Here is a 17126-nt window from a genome sequence, read left to right on the forward strand (position 1 = left end):
TGAAAGAACATGAATGAGTTGTCAAATATATAAAAAGTTTATTTAGTTTGAACCTATTTATTTCAGCTCGATTGCATATAAAGCCTAATGCTTATTTTAAACGCTCTCGAGTCCGTTTCACGGGACTAGAACCAGTGCTTTGTGTCTGTGTGGAAATCTAAAGAACGTCCCCACTGAGGGGATCGAACCAGTAACCTCCCGGTTGCAATGCGGATACCATATCCACTACGACACGGAGTTTATTTGTAAGAGTTACTTGTAGCAAACACAAATTGTATTGATTTTCCACTTAGTGTGATCTTTTATTCTTTTATGTTTTAATAAAATATTGATGTTTTTTTATTTTTTATTTTACAAAAATGATAAGATGTACATTTAAGCTCGCTTTAAATAAAGATACAAAGAATACATGGTTGAACACTATTGTCCGTAAATAGTGGAAACAAACCGATATTAAATAGTGAGGTAATCCGTAGATTAAATATGTTTGGCGTGCTTTAAATGTCTTGGCCACACACAATGGGGTAAAAATCTTTTAATACCCTCATTCAAAAAGTTTAAATGCTTTACATATTGTGTTAGGTATGCATGGGCTTTTATCTCCGGGTTTTAACACCTGCCATTTAAAATGTTTAGCTTTGAATGACGATAACGTGCACATTGCTGTCAGTTTAAATAATGTTAATAACGATATCAAATTGACGAAAATATACTACACTATTCAATATTATTCCATACGTATATGCAACAATTTATCAGTTGGTTGCTATTTATGTATATTAAATCCCTATTTTTTTTTTTAGCTAATCAGACATTATCAAATAAGTTTTTATAAGTTTGTATATGATAACTGACATGTAGATACTTGTGTATTATTTTCCGAATGTACCAATTATATTATACATGATACGAGTTTCGTCTTAATTTCTCTTTTCAATAAAACAACTTTTAATACACGTATAGAGAGTTTAGTCGTGTTTAAAATTATGTTGATACACAATGCGACGTTGAGATCAAAAGCTTTTGATAATAAATCTTTTAAATACACTAGCTATTTAACTCGTGCAAATAATACGCATTTGGGTGTTTAACAAATCTAAAAGCCCTTTTATATAGAATTAAGTTCTGATATATCTTTGTTCAACGAAACATGTGTGTCATAATCCACCGTAACCAGTCGATTTAAGTTTCGTCCGGAAATGTCAGTTTGTTCTTTATTTATTTCTTAAATAAGCAATTTCATACCATTTTATGTGTGTAAGATAACAAAGCCCGTGCGTTTATAACATCACTCTATATGGTAACACCAGAAGAATGAAATATATAATAACTTATCAATAAACGTTTATTATGTAACAAAAACATTTAGCTAATTGGATTTCCATGCACATACAAAAAACGTGTGTGTATTTAAATTAATTTGCTTCTGAAACTAAGAGCCAAAATAACAAATTAAATCAAACATGATGTCATACATTACAAAAAAAAGAGCAATAGACATCAACATATAAAATAACATCTGACGTTAACAATTCATCATCAGTGAATACAGTTTCTTTGCAAAGAAATTGACCATGATTGCAATTGATAAAATGAGTCGCGTTCTGAGAAACAGGCTAATCAGGGACGACACTTGCCGCCTTAATTGGATTTTTGCTAAGAAGTGATTTCATTTGAACGAAAAATGTCATAAAAGCGGAAAGTGTCGTCCCTGATTAGCCTGTGCGGACTGCACAGGTTAATCTGGGATGACACTTTACGCACATGCAATAAGCCACGTTTTCTCAGAACGCGTCTCAAACTATACGGCATTCGTAACAAAAAGCGATCGAATTAGTTGGAGTTTCTGAAGGTTGATTTGAGCCTTTTGAAACACGTGAAGCATGGAGGTTAAAACATAGCATACACATATGCATAAATGGATGAAGGCAATTGCGTTTGAATTTTCATCTCCACGTTTGGGATATGAATAAAGGAAGTATTTATACTACATGTATATTATATAATATACAGGATTTCTTTTTTGATTAATAAAAAAAAATGTCACGTCAACATTTTAGGTCTGAACGTTTTAAATGAGTTATTTGCTTGAAAATTCTGAATCAAGTACACTAGTGTACATATTATGAAAAACTACATTGCGGTTTTAATAAGATTGTGATCGTTGCAAACGGACAAATCGATGGAAAAGTAGCATGATAATTGAATGAAAAATGCAATGACAGCAGGTCATTAAAACAATTGTGTTGATGACCCAATTTATGTTGATTCGTGCTCTTATTGCAGAAAAGTAAATGTAAATCAGTATCAACAACCCTTTCTCAATACCAAGACTTGCTCAATTACTCTGTGTTGTTTAACCTGTCCAATGTAGGAGGTGGGTCTAATTCGTGGATAGAGTTCGGGGGCGGAGAATGACCGTTGGTCAGCGGCAATTGTGAATACTCGTGCCCAAAGGAGGCCAGATTTATCGGTTCATGCGGTCGATGCTCGGGTTGCCGTGAACTGTTCATGGTCAGTTGCGTCCGAGACCGTTTTCCGAGCACCATCCGGCTTGTCGAGAAACACGTGTCACTGCGCTCGATGCTTTCAAGCGGAGCGGACACGTGGAAACGTTCGATCGACGGCAACACCAAAGGCGCTAGATCCGGTCGCGGGCTGATATAGTGGTCAAGCTGGATTGGTCCGTTGATCTGTTGGCGTTTTGCCAATGTCGCGCGAATGCTATGTACTTTGGAGTCGGACGACGATGACTTCGGCCACTGGGTCGGTTTCACTTTTGGAAACTGCGTCGGTTGACGAAGGAACTCAAATTTCGTCTGCTGTCGCATGACTCTGCGTGCCGGAAACTGTTTATAGTTCTTTTCGAATATATTTGGCTTAAAAGGTATCTCGGGTTCATTCATGATATCAGCCGTATCAAAAGGCGGTATGCCGTGCGGTGGGGACTTACTCATCAGCCGCGAGCCCATAAACGTTGTGTTATACAATGTCATCTCCTTAGGCTTTCCGGCTTGATGAAGATTCACTTTTGCTGAAAGTTTATTACTTAGATCGTCTATTTCCTGCGCTCGGCAGCGCTCAGATATGTCGTTTAGTATCCGCTGGTGTTTACCTAGCCGACGTCGCTCAAAGCTGTTGGAGAGCTCTAAGACGGCGACTTTTTCAGGCGTCGGCAGCCGCCGCCCGTCTCGATACTGATTAAGGTACACGGGCATCACCCGCGTCACCTCCCTGTCGATAGAGAACGGTGGTGGGGGAGGCGGGGCAGACGTGTCACCGTAAAAATTCTGCGCTTGAAATAATCGCATTTTCGTTGTCTACACTTCAGTATTGTGTTAGTATGTACATCCAATTTCCAACATTTATACGCAAAACCAATTGTCCATGCGTTATAATCAAGATTTTCCCATCGATTTACATGTTCAATGTTTCCAATATAAAGGTTAATCCAAAATATGTTTCATATATGCATTTCTCTCACGCGCTACGTTATAGAACTTGTTAATATTTCAAATTAACAAAAGTAATTCCTGTCAAAGATTAAATCAGAATATCACCAGTCTAAAGATTTTAATCACAAATTTTCCTTAAGGATTGCACTTGTTAGGATTCACATGTTCACTGCTTTCAAGTTAAAGTTTTAATAAAAATATATTTCATATATGTATCTCTCTCGCGTGTTACGTTATAGAACTTGTATATATCTCAAATTATCACAAGTCTGAAGCTTTCAATTACATTTTTCCCTTAAGGTTGGCACGTTTTAGGATTTGTTTAGATTCGCATATCAATGTCTGTAGGATTTATGAAACTCCTTTTACCTTAGATTCGCCCAAATGAAATCCGATATTGCTTGATAGATCATAATCCGAATTAACAGTCTATTATTGAAGAAACACCTTTAATCCACATAACAATTAATTTCACAATATATTTACTGACATTATTATTTGCGCCGTGGTGGCCTAAATATATTTAAGTTTATAGTTTCAAAATATTTATCAGATGTCTATTTATTACTTATCATATTAACCATTTATCATAAGTTTGTGTCGACCTTAGTGCATCTTGTATATCCTTACACAACAGTTTACTTCGTCTATCGTCTATCACTGAACAACTCAATACTCTGTAGTGATAATAGTCGTCTGCTTATTAACTCGTCTGTTGACACGTAGTGCTACCCGATTATCCATATGTCCATGTCAGTCGTTATTTATGAACTAAATTAAACCACATACCTTATTCTGCAAAATGTTGTGTGAAAAAGGTCAATCACGATTGTTTTCATTTATATAAGGCACGTCGATTCACGAAGAACATTTTCATTTTCAAGTAAAGCCAAGCTTTAGCTTAGATTTATATACAAACAAACGCAGTGGGAAAAAACACTTTTCCCAAATGACCAAATCCCAACTCAAATCCAGTCAAATTAAATCAAACAAAAATCTTAACCAATGCTCAAATATCTTAAAAGTGTAATGTCATTTTATTGATGTTCGTGAATTGATTCCGCACGTAATCTGCTAATGTAAGGATATGGGATTCTATAATCAACGTCAAATAAACGTCAAGAGATGTGACGATGTTTGCGTCATAGCTTCCTAAAATTGTCATCTATATGAGATGGTTTTCACTTGTTAGTGGATTAATAGCTGGAAAGACGACAACAGGAAGGGTATGGCCACCATCAGTCATTCTCACACTAGACTGGACATCACAACCCTATATGACTGTTTAGAGAGTATCAGTGCATTTCAAACAAGCTTTCACCAGGTGGTTTGTTGTAAAATTTACAGACAATCTATTATAAAGATGTACACACAGACACTGTAAATCTCTGAATTTTGTCTCATTAGGTTTAGTTGACTGAGGTCCCAATATAGAAAAATGCGCTGACGCAGATGTATGGTTTTGTCATAATTAAGAAAAAAACTGTGACCTAAACGTAAACGGTAGCCAACCGGGTTATTGAGCGACATATAGTTGCTTGAAGGTTGTCATGGTTAATTATTGTGTGTCTGAAAGATCATTTAATTTCTATCTAAATTGTATTGAGGTTAGGTGTGGACACGCTCAAATTCACAAAAATGTGATGTAGTTTTACATAAACATCAATGTATGTTTTCAATTAGAGCTACTCTTTTGGTTCAATTGACCAATAATCATGACATTATTACTTAAGGTAGCCTTTAATTGCACACGAAACGACGTCGTAGAGTGAGTAGCCTTTGGATTGCGTATCGTTAAATGCATGTGGACAAGATTCGAGACATACCGACGGACCGACATATACATGGCCAATCAACAAATAGACCGGCGAAATATCTGGTACTTATAGCAGCCCAAACCGTTTGATTGAGTGTGTTTAAAATGGCGGTCCAGTAAACATACTGTATCAAAAAGAGAATAAATAAATAAGCGTTCCTATTTTACATAGACAAGTAATCAAATTTCGGTATGTCGACACATCAATTAATCGTGTTGAATAGCCGCATCGATATTCGCGTTATCATTTAAAGGTGCCTTTTCACAGATTTTGGCATTTTTTAACTTATTCATTAAATGCTTTATATCGATAAATGTAAACATTGGATCGTAAAAGCTCCAGTAAAAAATCAAGAATAAAATTTAAAAAAGGAAAAGAACATTGCCCGGACCAGGTTTCGAACCAGTGACCCCTGGAGTCCTGCCAGAGTCCTGAAGTAAAAACGCTTTAGCCTACTGAGCTATTCCGCCGAATACACATTCTTGACGTATGTTATACCTTATATAAGCAATCTTCGTAGTTTCACAAAATTTAACGACAAAAACAGAACTCTCCAAATTATTCAATCGTTTCGCGTTGCAACGCTTTATAATTTTTAGGTTTTAAAATCGTCAAAAGATGCATATAATGGCTATATTAGACCATGGTAAATGTTCAGTATTACTGTTTCCTCACAAATATCATAACTAAAACGAAAATTTGCGAATCTGAAACAACTTTTTTCAATTTTGTCAATTTACCAAAGCGTGAAAAGATCCCTTTAAACTGATTGTTCGAATTACGAACCTGACAGGTTTTGTAATGCGACTCCACGGTTCCTTCATCCGCAAAAGAAGACATTTTAAAAACTGTATCGATAATCTGACACACATAGTTTATATCAATAAGCTAATTGTCAGAGATGAATTGATCCCCTCGTTCATTTTGAAAACTGTACTGTAAAAGGTTTCGAATTTCAAATGGTAAACGGTTAAACTGTTGGCATAAAATTAACATAGCAAAATATTAAAATAATTGGTTGAATTGTAAAGTTGCATACATCTTAAAAATATCAAATAATGTTTTTATTCTATTGTTAATGATAGAGAAAAATATTGTTACCGTGCCTCGTTATATGTCTTAAAACCATTCAATTATACAAACAATCCAATTCAACCCATCTAACACTGTCACCATACAAACGCTGAATGAGTCAAGTTCCCCACGGGTACTACTTCCCGGTACCCCGGGTACTTTGAAGTATACTTCACAGAACACCGATTTTCAAATGATACTTTCGGGTACCCCGGTATGATTACAGGTACCCCATCTTTCCTACTAAAAAAATGTGCACCCAAAATTTGCCGTACCCATTTTTTTTGTACCCAACTTCTTATTCGTACCCAATTTTTTTGGGGCATACTTTTTTCGTACCCAAAATGTTTGTTCAATTTTTTTTTGCGTACCCATTTTTTTCGTATGCCAAAAAAAAATGATTACAAAAATTTTGGGTACGACAAAAATTTGCCCGTACAACTTTGGGTACGAAAAAAATGTGGGTACACAAAATAATTTGGGTACGAAAAAAATGGGTACAAACAATTTGGGGTACGAATTTTTTGTATCAGGAAAGATGGGATACCTGTAAGTATACCGGGGTACTAAAAAGTATCATTTGAAAATCGGTATACGGTGAAGTATACTTCAAAGTACCCGGGGTACGGGGAAGTAGTACCCGTGGGGAACTTGACCCAGTCAGCCATACAAACCTCTATCATCAACTTGGATAACTTTGGGACAATTTTTCTTGATTGAAATTTCAATCCCTTAAATGAAAAAATCCATCATGTTTTTTTATTTTCTAAGTTTGTTAATCTGTATTGTACTTGCAGTAAACTTACCATATCAGTCTTTTAGTATCAATTTAACGACGACGATGGGGGCGTGAAAATTCTCTCGCTGATCAAGGCTATCGATAAGAATGCTTACCAAGGACCCTTCAAAACAACAATAATATAATATTGTTATTGTCGATGAGGTGGAATATGACGATGATGACATTGCTAATGTTCGTATAAACGAGCGAAATGCTGCTACCGCTGCTGCGACTGGTGATGTTAATGTTGCTGTTGTTGATGATGATGATGATAATAGTGATGATGATGATGATGTTGTTGCTATTGATGATGATTATACTGATGATGATGATGATGACGATGATGATGATGATTATGATGATGATGATGATTATGATGATGATGATGATGATGATGATAAGGAGTAGGAGGAGGAGGAGGAGGAGGAGGAGGATGATGATGATGATTATTATTATTATTATTATTATTATTATTATTATTATTATTATTATTATTATTATTATTATGATAATGACGATGATGATGACGATGACGTCGATGATTATTGTTATGGAGGTAAAGAAATGATGCAGAGTAAGTGAAAGAATAAAAGATCGTTGAACGGACTTCAGTTCAACGATGGTATGCTCTTTCATCGCACACACATGTTTAACATTAAAACAAGGCGCCTATAAATCAAAGAGACCGCTGATATGCATTGTGTCACTGTATATTTAAATCAAAGCGCTGAAGGCACTGAATTTGTTCGCTGTTGTATAATCTTAGACGCAACTCAGTTTTCAAAATTATGTTATAGCTTTTTATATCGGAAGTTTGAAATGATCACAACCCATTCAAATTTATAAAGAGTGTGTTTTAAAACGCAGGTCGAGATGTTTGTTGTTTTTTTCAAATCATTGATACAGCTAATCAGTGTGCACATGCTAATCTTATTTGACATGCATTAAAAACCAGAGAAGCAGTATAAAAAGGCCACAAATTCACAAAATGTCTACTTTTCAGTTGTAAACAGTGTGTATATATAAACAGCAGAAAACAACAATGATTCTTTTCATAATATTTAAGTTTGTATTTAATATTTTCCAATGAAATTTGGCATACATATACTTTATTATACAAACAATATGTATGTGTAATTTGGTGGTTGAAAGTTATATAGTTATTGACTTTCAGAAAAAGTTTTTGTTGTCTGCTTGAAATTCAAATTTCCTGTAAATGCTAAGCTCCGCCCACTTGAAAGGTTATGAACTTCTCTCAGCCAGTAGCTAGCGAATGACTCAAATCAAGTTTACATGTAAATACAGATTCATCAGTATACCAAATGCTGTCTGCCCAAACACGTGTTTCTATTTATAAACAATCTAATGTTAGCAGCAAATCACTGGCAGATAAACCCAGCCTACTAGTTAATGTTGGTTAATATTTTACCACCGCAAAAGCAAGCAAGTGAGATCCGGCTTTTAAGCCCCGTTTTCCCTGAAAGCAGCCAATATGTACAGATTTCAATGATAAACACTAGACTGGCCAACGTTGTCTTACTACAATTGTGTCTTGTTCTGAGAAAACTGGGCTTAATTCATGTGCGTATAGTGTCGTCCCAGATTAGCCTGTGCAGTCCGCACAGGCTAATCAGGGACGACACTTTCAGCTTTAATGGTATTTTTAGTTTCAAGGAAGTCCATCCTTACCGAAAATCAAGTTTAGGCGGAAAGTGTCGTCCCTGATTAGCCTGTGCGGACTGCAGCGGTCTCTTTGATTGCGGACTGCACAGGCTAATCTGGGACGACACTTTACGCACATGTATTATGCCCAGTTTTATCAGAACAAGACACAATTTGTTAAATACCATTTATGTACTGTATAAGTGAGAACAGGTAGATTCGGTGATTAAAGCAGACGCTTTAAGCATTATCGTCTGCTAAAGTTTATTGTAGTTATCCACACAGGCAGTCACGGGTTACGGTTCCTTCCGTACCTAAGCCAATACTGATCCATACTGATTTGCAAAATTGCGTCTGCATTATTTGTGAGCTTCGCTTACAAATACTAAATAATATTCCGATTTCATACTTCACACGTGAAACATGCATTTTATGAAGTGTTTTATTTTCAGCTACTTCATATCGACGATAGCACTTGATAAATGATAACGCTGCTATAAAACTCCTTAAATACCGACACTGTTGAATATCAAAGATCGTTGTGCAATTTATTTTACGTTGAAGGGAAACATTAATTAATCTTATGTAGAGCTCATTGAATGTAGCTGATATTGAAAGCATATTGTATTTGAATACACTGAAAGGACACAATACTTTCCATCCACTTAACAGAACTGAAATAAATGTTCGACATTCAGTTGATTGTCACATTGTACGAGATAAGATTTATTTGTTGTACTGGAAGTTGTTTTAGAACAGATTAAAAATATGGTGCCCTAATATTTGTTCGTACGTTTAAAAATAGACAAATGGACTTAATAAAATGCTTTCAAATAGTTACATTAAATTAGTCAATCTCTTGCACGACGGTTACATTACATTCACCTCTGTGTTGGGCTCAGAACGGACTATTGTTATGAAAGCGTCTTATTCATGTCATAATCATACCAAGCGTTCATCATTGAGATTACAGTATACTAAACAATATCTTGCACGACGGTTACATTGCATTCACTGCAATAAAGAAAACCATCTCATACCATGATATCTTATATCAGTCTTAATTCATTATTATAAAATTGATATGGTTTCTTGATGTTAAGAAACCAACAAACATACACACGTCGAAGCAATTCCGAACGTCACTCAATAAACATTATGTTCAATTGTTGACATTTGTAAAGTGCGTGAAATGATTCCATCTGCGTAAATGGGCAATAAAATATTTCCAAATAGTTGCATTAAAACTCGCAAGTTTTTGCACGATTTATCGTACATTTAAAAGTCATATTTCTTAATTTAATGCATGCGATCTTAAATATCCAATCAAATATACATTGAATGCGTTTGTTCGGTTTTAGCTATTCTATAGACAAAATGGCGTGCTGAGCCTTTCGCAGAGTTGTATGTGAGAGCAAGGAACGACAACTCTGCTTTGAGATTGTAAATTAGTGTCATAAACAAACATTCGATAAAGATTACACATCACATTGTCTTGACATATGTTTTATCATTATATTTCACTTACTGATAAATCCTTTGTTCTTAAATTTATGATGGGAATTTTAATTAGACTTTTACAAAACGTGATGTCTTCAACTAATTTAAGTTGATGTCTTAAACAAATTTAAACTGACTTCTTTAACTCATTTGAAGTTATTTCTTCATTTTTTTTAAACATTTGTCTTTACAAACGTATGTATGTAAAGAAATGGTGAGTCATATTTGTGGCATATGTATGCTTTCAACTCATTTGTCATTAACACATGTTAACTGATGTCTTGATTTTTGCAACTCATATGAAACTCTCTGACTGTTTTCATTAAAAAAACACTAATGGTGCAAAATAGTTTCTGAAAGGCATGGGAATCATTAAAATAATAACGATTTGGTAATTTATAATTGCGAGCGCGGTAGCAACTGAATCATCAGACATAGATTGGTTTTGTGTTCATTTAAAAACAAGTTCATAAGAGCAGATGCCCTTTTTATTGAAAATGAAAGGCACATTTCTGCTGTTCTGGCAAAAAAATAAAGGTAAATTTTTCACAGGTTTTCATATTTTTGAACCATGGTGTAAAATGTCTTTACCAAAACAATTTATACTTGGAATAGTACAAAGAATTATTACAGCATGAAATTGGTTGAATGTTGTTTCCCTTTGCGGAATTCAAGCCGTAAGAGCAAACGATAAGGCTCTACCATTTGATAATTAGGATATTAAAGCAAGTTTATATGATATTATCACTTTTCTTCCAAAACAGATAAAACCATGGTGAATATTAAATACTACACTAAAAGTGCAGATTAGGTAATACACTAAAATATATGAAATTACTTTAATTCAATTGCAAATAAGTTTAAACGGTTCGGCAGAAAACTTTTTCATGTAAATAAGCTATGTATACTGTTTGGAAAACCCCGTTAATATATTGAGATTCGTTTATAAATACACATAACTTTGATTCTGATATTAATACAAAACACAAGAAAAACAATCGTTAAACCGTAAACACTTTGAAAATCTGTATTTACCTCCCTTTGGACAAGTGTGTCTAAGCACTTCACATATAATACTGCAAAGGCTGTCTGGTGCAAAGTCACAACATATATCAACGCGAATTTTAGAAATAAAATAAGTGTAGCTTCTTTATGGGGGAATTATATGAGCGTATTATATAAATATTATTGCAATTACAAATGAAACGGTTAAACTAATATCATGTTGACACGCATTGCGTTATGTATGTATTATGTATGTATGTATGTATTATTTATATTAATTATTTTGATACATTTGTTCATTGCAATCATTAAAAATCCAATACTGAGAAGATGTCTCTATTGTTAATACATAAGAATAAGTTTTTACGAAGAATTCCTCTTATTGGTTGTTACGTGGATTTACATTTTGTATTTTATTATTCCTATTAAATATACATGTAAAGTAAACAAATATAAGAGTGTTCGTTTGTATTTATATATACACAAATTTCGGAAAAGATATCTGAACATGCATCTGCGATATTCTTAAAGAAACCTGACTGGTATAATTAATCATGCAGCTGTAGGACAGTAATGAACATGTTAAAACCATACGCGGAATATCACACCATCGTGACATTTTTCAGTATCCGAGGACAGACAGATTCTTAGTTAATTTTTATAGACTGAATGATGTCTTGAGAAGTATGTGGTGTAAAAACAGTACACTCTGACACATAGTGTTGCATTATTTGAAAAACGAAAACTATAATTTTTTTATTTATGGTCTGTAAAACGTCACTTGCTATGTTAATTATATAATACAAATGGACCGTGCTCTGTGAACACGGGCTTTAATCCATATGCGTTAAGTGTCGTCCAATATTAGCCTGTGCAGTCCAATCAGGACGACACTTTCCTCTTTCCTGATATTTTCTGTTTTAAGTACGTCTCTTCTTAGAGAAAATTTAATTAAGGCGGCAAGTGTCGTCCCTGATTAGCATGTGCGGACTGCACAGGTTTATCTGGAACGACAATTTACGCACATGCATTAAACCCCCTTTTCACAGAGCGCGACTCAAATTTTAATTTTTCAAAGTATTTCAACGTGTAATGTTCGACATCTCTGTAACCTAATCATCCAAGCCCTGTCCAATCACTTATTATATGAAAAGTTCATTCAATTGTGCCTTAAAGGAATGACACGCCGAGGATACCAAAACAATGAACACAATCACTGAACTGACGTAATCGTATATTTTATTGTAAATAATTCATGCTTCTTCAACAATGTATCATAACGTATATTTTTCATACAATGTTAAGAAAGACTGGTGCAATGTTCGTTTGTTTTCTTATAACATATCGCCCTGACTTTGTCGACCATTTATGGAACAACCAGTGTCAAAGCATCGGCTATAAAGCCTTTGAAATGCGAATATTTTCCACTTTTTTTAGCGTTGGCTTGCTTGATTAAACTGAACAAGACGAGTGTGTTCGAGTTCTGATGCCCTTGTCGAAGATTGTCCCATTTTAATTCCGTGAATATTATAATAATAAAATGCAAACATTTAGGTGATATAAAAATTTTTGTTATACTTAGACAATTGATTGTTTTATTATAAAGCGAGTATACAAATATCTTTTCACGAATGAAGCACATAATCCCCATTGGTGCAAAAATGTTTCATATACCTACTTATTTCAATGTCACATGGTACCTTTTTGCACCCAAGTGTTCATATGCTAAAAACATATATCTTTTTTTTATAAGAACATTTGATTTGCATTTAAAAAAATACATGTATGATTCATGAACGTTTACAATTAGCATATTCTGCTGGTCTAACATTATGAGATTACAATATATACATGTGTAATATTAGACATCAATTGCCGCAATAGAATGAGCATCAAGAACTTCTTTAAACTATGAACTTACACGAAATTTGTACCAACGTGTATTGTATCGTTTCTGATGCTATAATTCATTCCCCTTAAGTTTGTTATATGTGCGCATAATTTGATTTCGGTATTATACGAATCCCGATGACGCTTTTAGGTAACGTCATATTTTACAAAATTAAATATACTCAGAAGAAATTTGTATGCAAGAGCATTCTAATTTATTAAACATTAAACATTATTATTACGAATTATTATTATGAATGACATATTATAGAACAACGACTGTCAAATGTCGGATATAGAGCCTTTGAAATGCGTTTAATTACGTAGTTTCGAACATTGGCTTCCTACCGTAACAGACGCGAAATGTATCAAAATTCGCATACAATTGTGGGACTGTAACACGTTCTACTCTATTTACGGAGTGGAAATACATATATTAACATGGCGCTTTAAATAAAAGGGGAAACATATGAAGTGAGTTGTCTTCCCAAATAATTGTAGCTGAAATATTAATATTGTTAGAATGATCTTGTTTACAGTTTAAAGTTATATTATGGGCATTTTCACTGTTGAATTGAGCTGAACAGAATTAACAGATCAAAAGAGTAAGTTAAAATGTGGTTACTGACCAATTATCTGCAACTCATCTTGCTACCAGTTGTTTATTATATATATATATATTATATTCGATATTTTACATGACTCACCCAGTCCTCTAAACCGAAATGATCCGTAAAACAAATTAGTATCTTTTTGTCGTATGAACGAATCTGCACTTAAACCAAATTAAGATTCCCATCGTCAATCGAATCATTTCTGTTTTCAGTTGTCAAAACGAAAGTACGGTTGATATTAAAATGCATTATTTTTCTTTTTCCGAGATATTGTTTTAGTATGTCGATGCTTAATTAACAAATATAAGTGTATATGAAGTGAAATCACCAAAAATAACAAAGATTGCGATAGATAATATTAACTGTTAGATGCCCATAACATCACTTTAACCCATTTATGCATAGCGTCTAGAAAAAAGGCATTGGCAAACAGCGTAGACCCAGATGAGACGCCGCATGTTGCGGCGTCCTATCAGGGCTGCGCTGTTTGCTGAAAGAAATTGCTGTAAGAAATATTCTGAATGTAGAAATAAGTATACTAGAAATCCCTAATTTTGGAAATATATTGATCCAATTCAGAAGGATAAGAGAGTCCACTAGGCATAAATGGGTTAATATTTATCACCGCTAGAGCATGTTCTACCGTTGTCAGTTATGGTCACAATATACCAAAAGATTTCCTAAACAAATTCAATGTAAAAGCGATAACTTTAACAAAAAATAAAGTCAAACTTTTGCGCATAGACAACCTCATAACCATACCTTTTCTTAAAGTGCAGTCCAAGACAAATTGATTTAAAAAATAAAAAAGATAGGTCATCCAGTATGTAAGAAAGAACTCGATGCGAATCAGCGGTCACTGTTTTATGGCCATCTTCTTACCGGCTTTTCTCCAGTTGATGATGGTTTCCCGCCAACTGTCAAAGTCTCATGTAGTCTCCAACCTAAAAGCAAAACAGTGAATTTGTTGTGTACAACAATGTTTTCCCTACCACATGAACACAGAAATATTCAAAAATACAGCCATGGCAAGTGCCCATACAGAGAATTGTGTCTTCAATTCCATGAAGATTTTGTTTTTAGAGGGTATAGCATTGAACACCAAAAGTATTTAGTATATTGTAGCCTTATTTTCAAGTTGTACGCGTGTTGACACAATCCCCCAGCAGAGTTGTCGTCCCATGCACTCACATAAACCTCTGTCACTCGGGCTGACGATTTATGGTTACAATATACTAAATCTTTTTGGAGTGCAATGCTATACTCTTTAAAAACCTGAACATCATTTATAAGAAGACACAATTCTCTGTGTGGGCACTTGCCATGACTTTATTTTAGAATGTTTCTTTGTGCATGTGGTAGGGAAAACATTGATGTTTAACAGAAATTCACTCATTTGCTTGAAGGTTAAAGACTACATGAGACTTTGACAGATGGCGGGAAACCCTCATCCACTGGTACGAACCCGGTAAATTGATGGCTGTAAAACAGTGACCGCTGATTCGCATCGAGTTCTTTCTTGCAAAACGCATGACCCCCCTTTTTTATTGTCTAAATCATTGCGACTTGGAATGCTCTTTAAGAAAAGGTATGGTTATGGGGGTCTCTATGCGCAAAAGTTTGACTTTATTTTTTGTTGAAGTTATTGCTTTTACATTGAATTTGTGTAGGAAATCTTTTGGTATATTGTAACCTAAACTAGCTTTAGGTAAAAATGAAATATCATCTGCAAGTGCAAAATATGACTGGGAAAGCTGATTTTTGGTCATTTCTTAACAAAAGAGAAGAAAATAAGTGCCTTAAATGCATGAATTCAGATAATTTGACCTGGAATAGTTGTTTTTCAAGTTGACCCCCACCCTGATATAGCCAAATAAGGGCTAAATTGCTTTCCGACTTGAATTCAAAGGCATATTGGTTGACCGTGTAGCGTTAGTGGGCTACATGAAGTCAGAATTCAACGCCAGGAACTCCGTGATCCAGTAACGCAACAATAGCTAGTGCATAAAGCATGAACATTCAAACAGAGCCCCATTTCACCGACATGGAATGGCGGACATTTTTACAGTTTGGACAGTGCAGCAGACACTTAATTGAGGCAGCCTTCATATTTAGTACAATCATGAACATAACAAGGTTTATTACTTCATATTATTCATAAAAATACACTAAAAATACTTAAATGCATGTTTTTTGCCATTTTATATCTATTTTTTATTGGGAATTTTGACTTTTTCAGGTAGAGGAATGTCTGCAACTAAGCCGAGGGCCACTGGATAAGGGTTGTTGATGGTAAAACAGGTAATAATACTAAATTATTATCATGTACGCAAGCAAATAAGCATATTTATGATGCTTAAGGTGTGAAATACTGTCATAATCAGGTTTGTGGTCACTCAAACCCTTGCCGCCATGCAATTCCCCGTGCAGTTTGTATGGATAGTTCCGCGTCCTGACACGTAAAGCTCGCGCTTTGTTGGCAGCAGAAGTTGGCACTTAACAGGTTTATCCTTGTTCCTAAGCATGTATGCAGTGCATCTGAGTTGATATGCTACTTGTAACCCTACAATTAGCTTGTGTTTGGTATTATTTTCTCACAATATGCTTACAGTCATGGTCCCGGCTTGAAAGGATGTGGCGTCCGACTTAAACATAGGATTGTTGTAGCAAGTGTCCCCTTCATCATTTACCTTAGAGGGATCTTTTTGCCAAAATGTGGCACTTTCAGCAACCAGTTTAGTTTTTCATTTGGTACATGCTTCTCTCATTCAGTGATTTATGGGAAGTATTGACCTTATTTGCTTGTCTTTGCATACAAAGGTGACATGGATCAATGATATGTGTTGTGTTGAGAATTCTGCGGGAAGCTGTGTCCCCAGAAGATGTACTAGAAACCTCTTTCAGGAAGCCTGCATTGATCTGAGCTGCCTTTCTGCCCCTGTTACTTCATAGAACTTCATTTCTAAGCTTATAATGCTCTCCAACATATATGTATCTTGTTCATTTTAACCTTTCCTTCTAGTTTAAACCCCCAAAATGAGCATTTTTGTCTTTCGCTCAGTTATTAACGCACATTTTGACCAGATTGCCACCATAAAAATAGTCAAAAGTACTTGTTTTGCGCCCAAAATATGAAATTTTGTATTCTCTTGAACCTCTGAATGACAGCTGGCAGAGCATATTGACCATCTGCTGCAGTTTAAAGGCACCCATGGCATTATATGCTAGAATATACCATTTGCGACTGGTAAATAAATGGGCTCCGAGCAACAAGGCGCTTTCAAGATTTCACACTTTTATAAGTGTGAAACAACAAGTTATAGGAAGC

General features: G+C 34.8%; 1 protein-coding gene across 1 annotated transcript; it reads right to left on the minus strand.

The window, feature by feature from the left end:
* Positions 1-446: 446 nt before the first annotated feature.
* Positions 447-4304, minus strand: LOC127853668 (uncharacterized). The gene has a single exon (XM_052388364.1). It carries the CDS (start codon positions 3309-3311, stop codon positions 2343-2345), a length of 969 nt encoding a protein of 322 aa, XP_052244324.1. The 5' UTR covers positions 3312-4304; the 3' UTR covers positions 447-2342.
* Positions 4305-17126: the final 12822 nt, after the last annotated feature.

The sequence above is a fragment of the Dreissena polymorpha genome, chromosome 12 (genome assembly GCF_020536995.1).
Source record: "Dreissena polymorpha isolate Duluth1 chromosome 12, UMN_Dpol_1.0, whole genome shotgun sequence".
NCBI lineage: Eukaryota > Metazoa > Mollusca > Bivalvia > Myida > Dreissenidae > Dreissena > Dreissena polymorpha.

Excerpts from the sequence above, each read along its gene's own strand:
- LOC127853668 (XM_052388364.1), bottom strand. The coding sequence starts at position 3,311 with ATGCGATTATTTCAAGCGCAGAATTTTTACGGTGACACGTCTGCCCCG.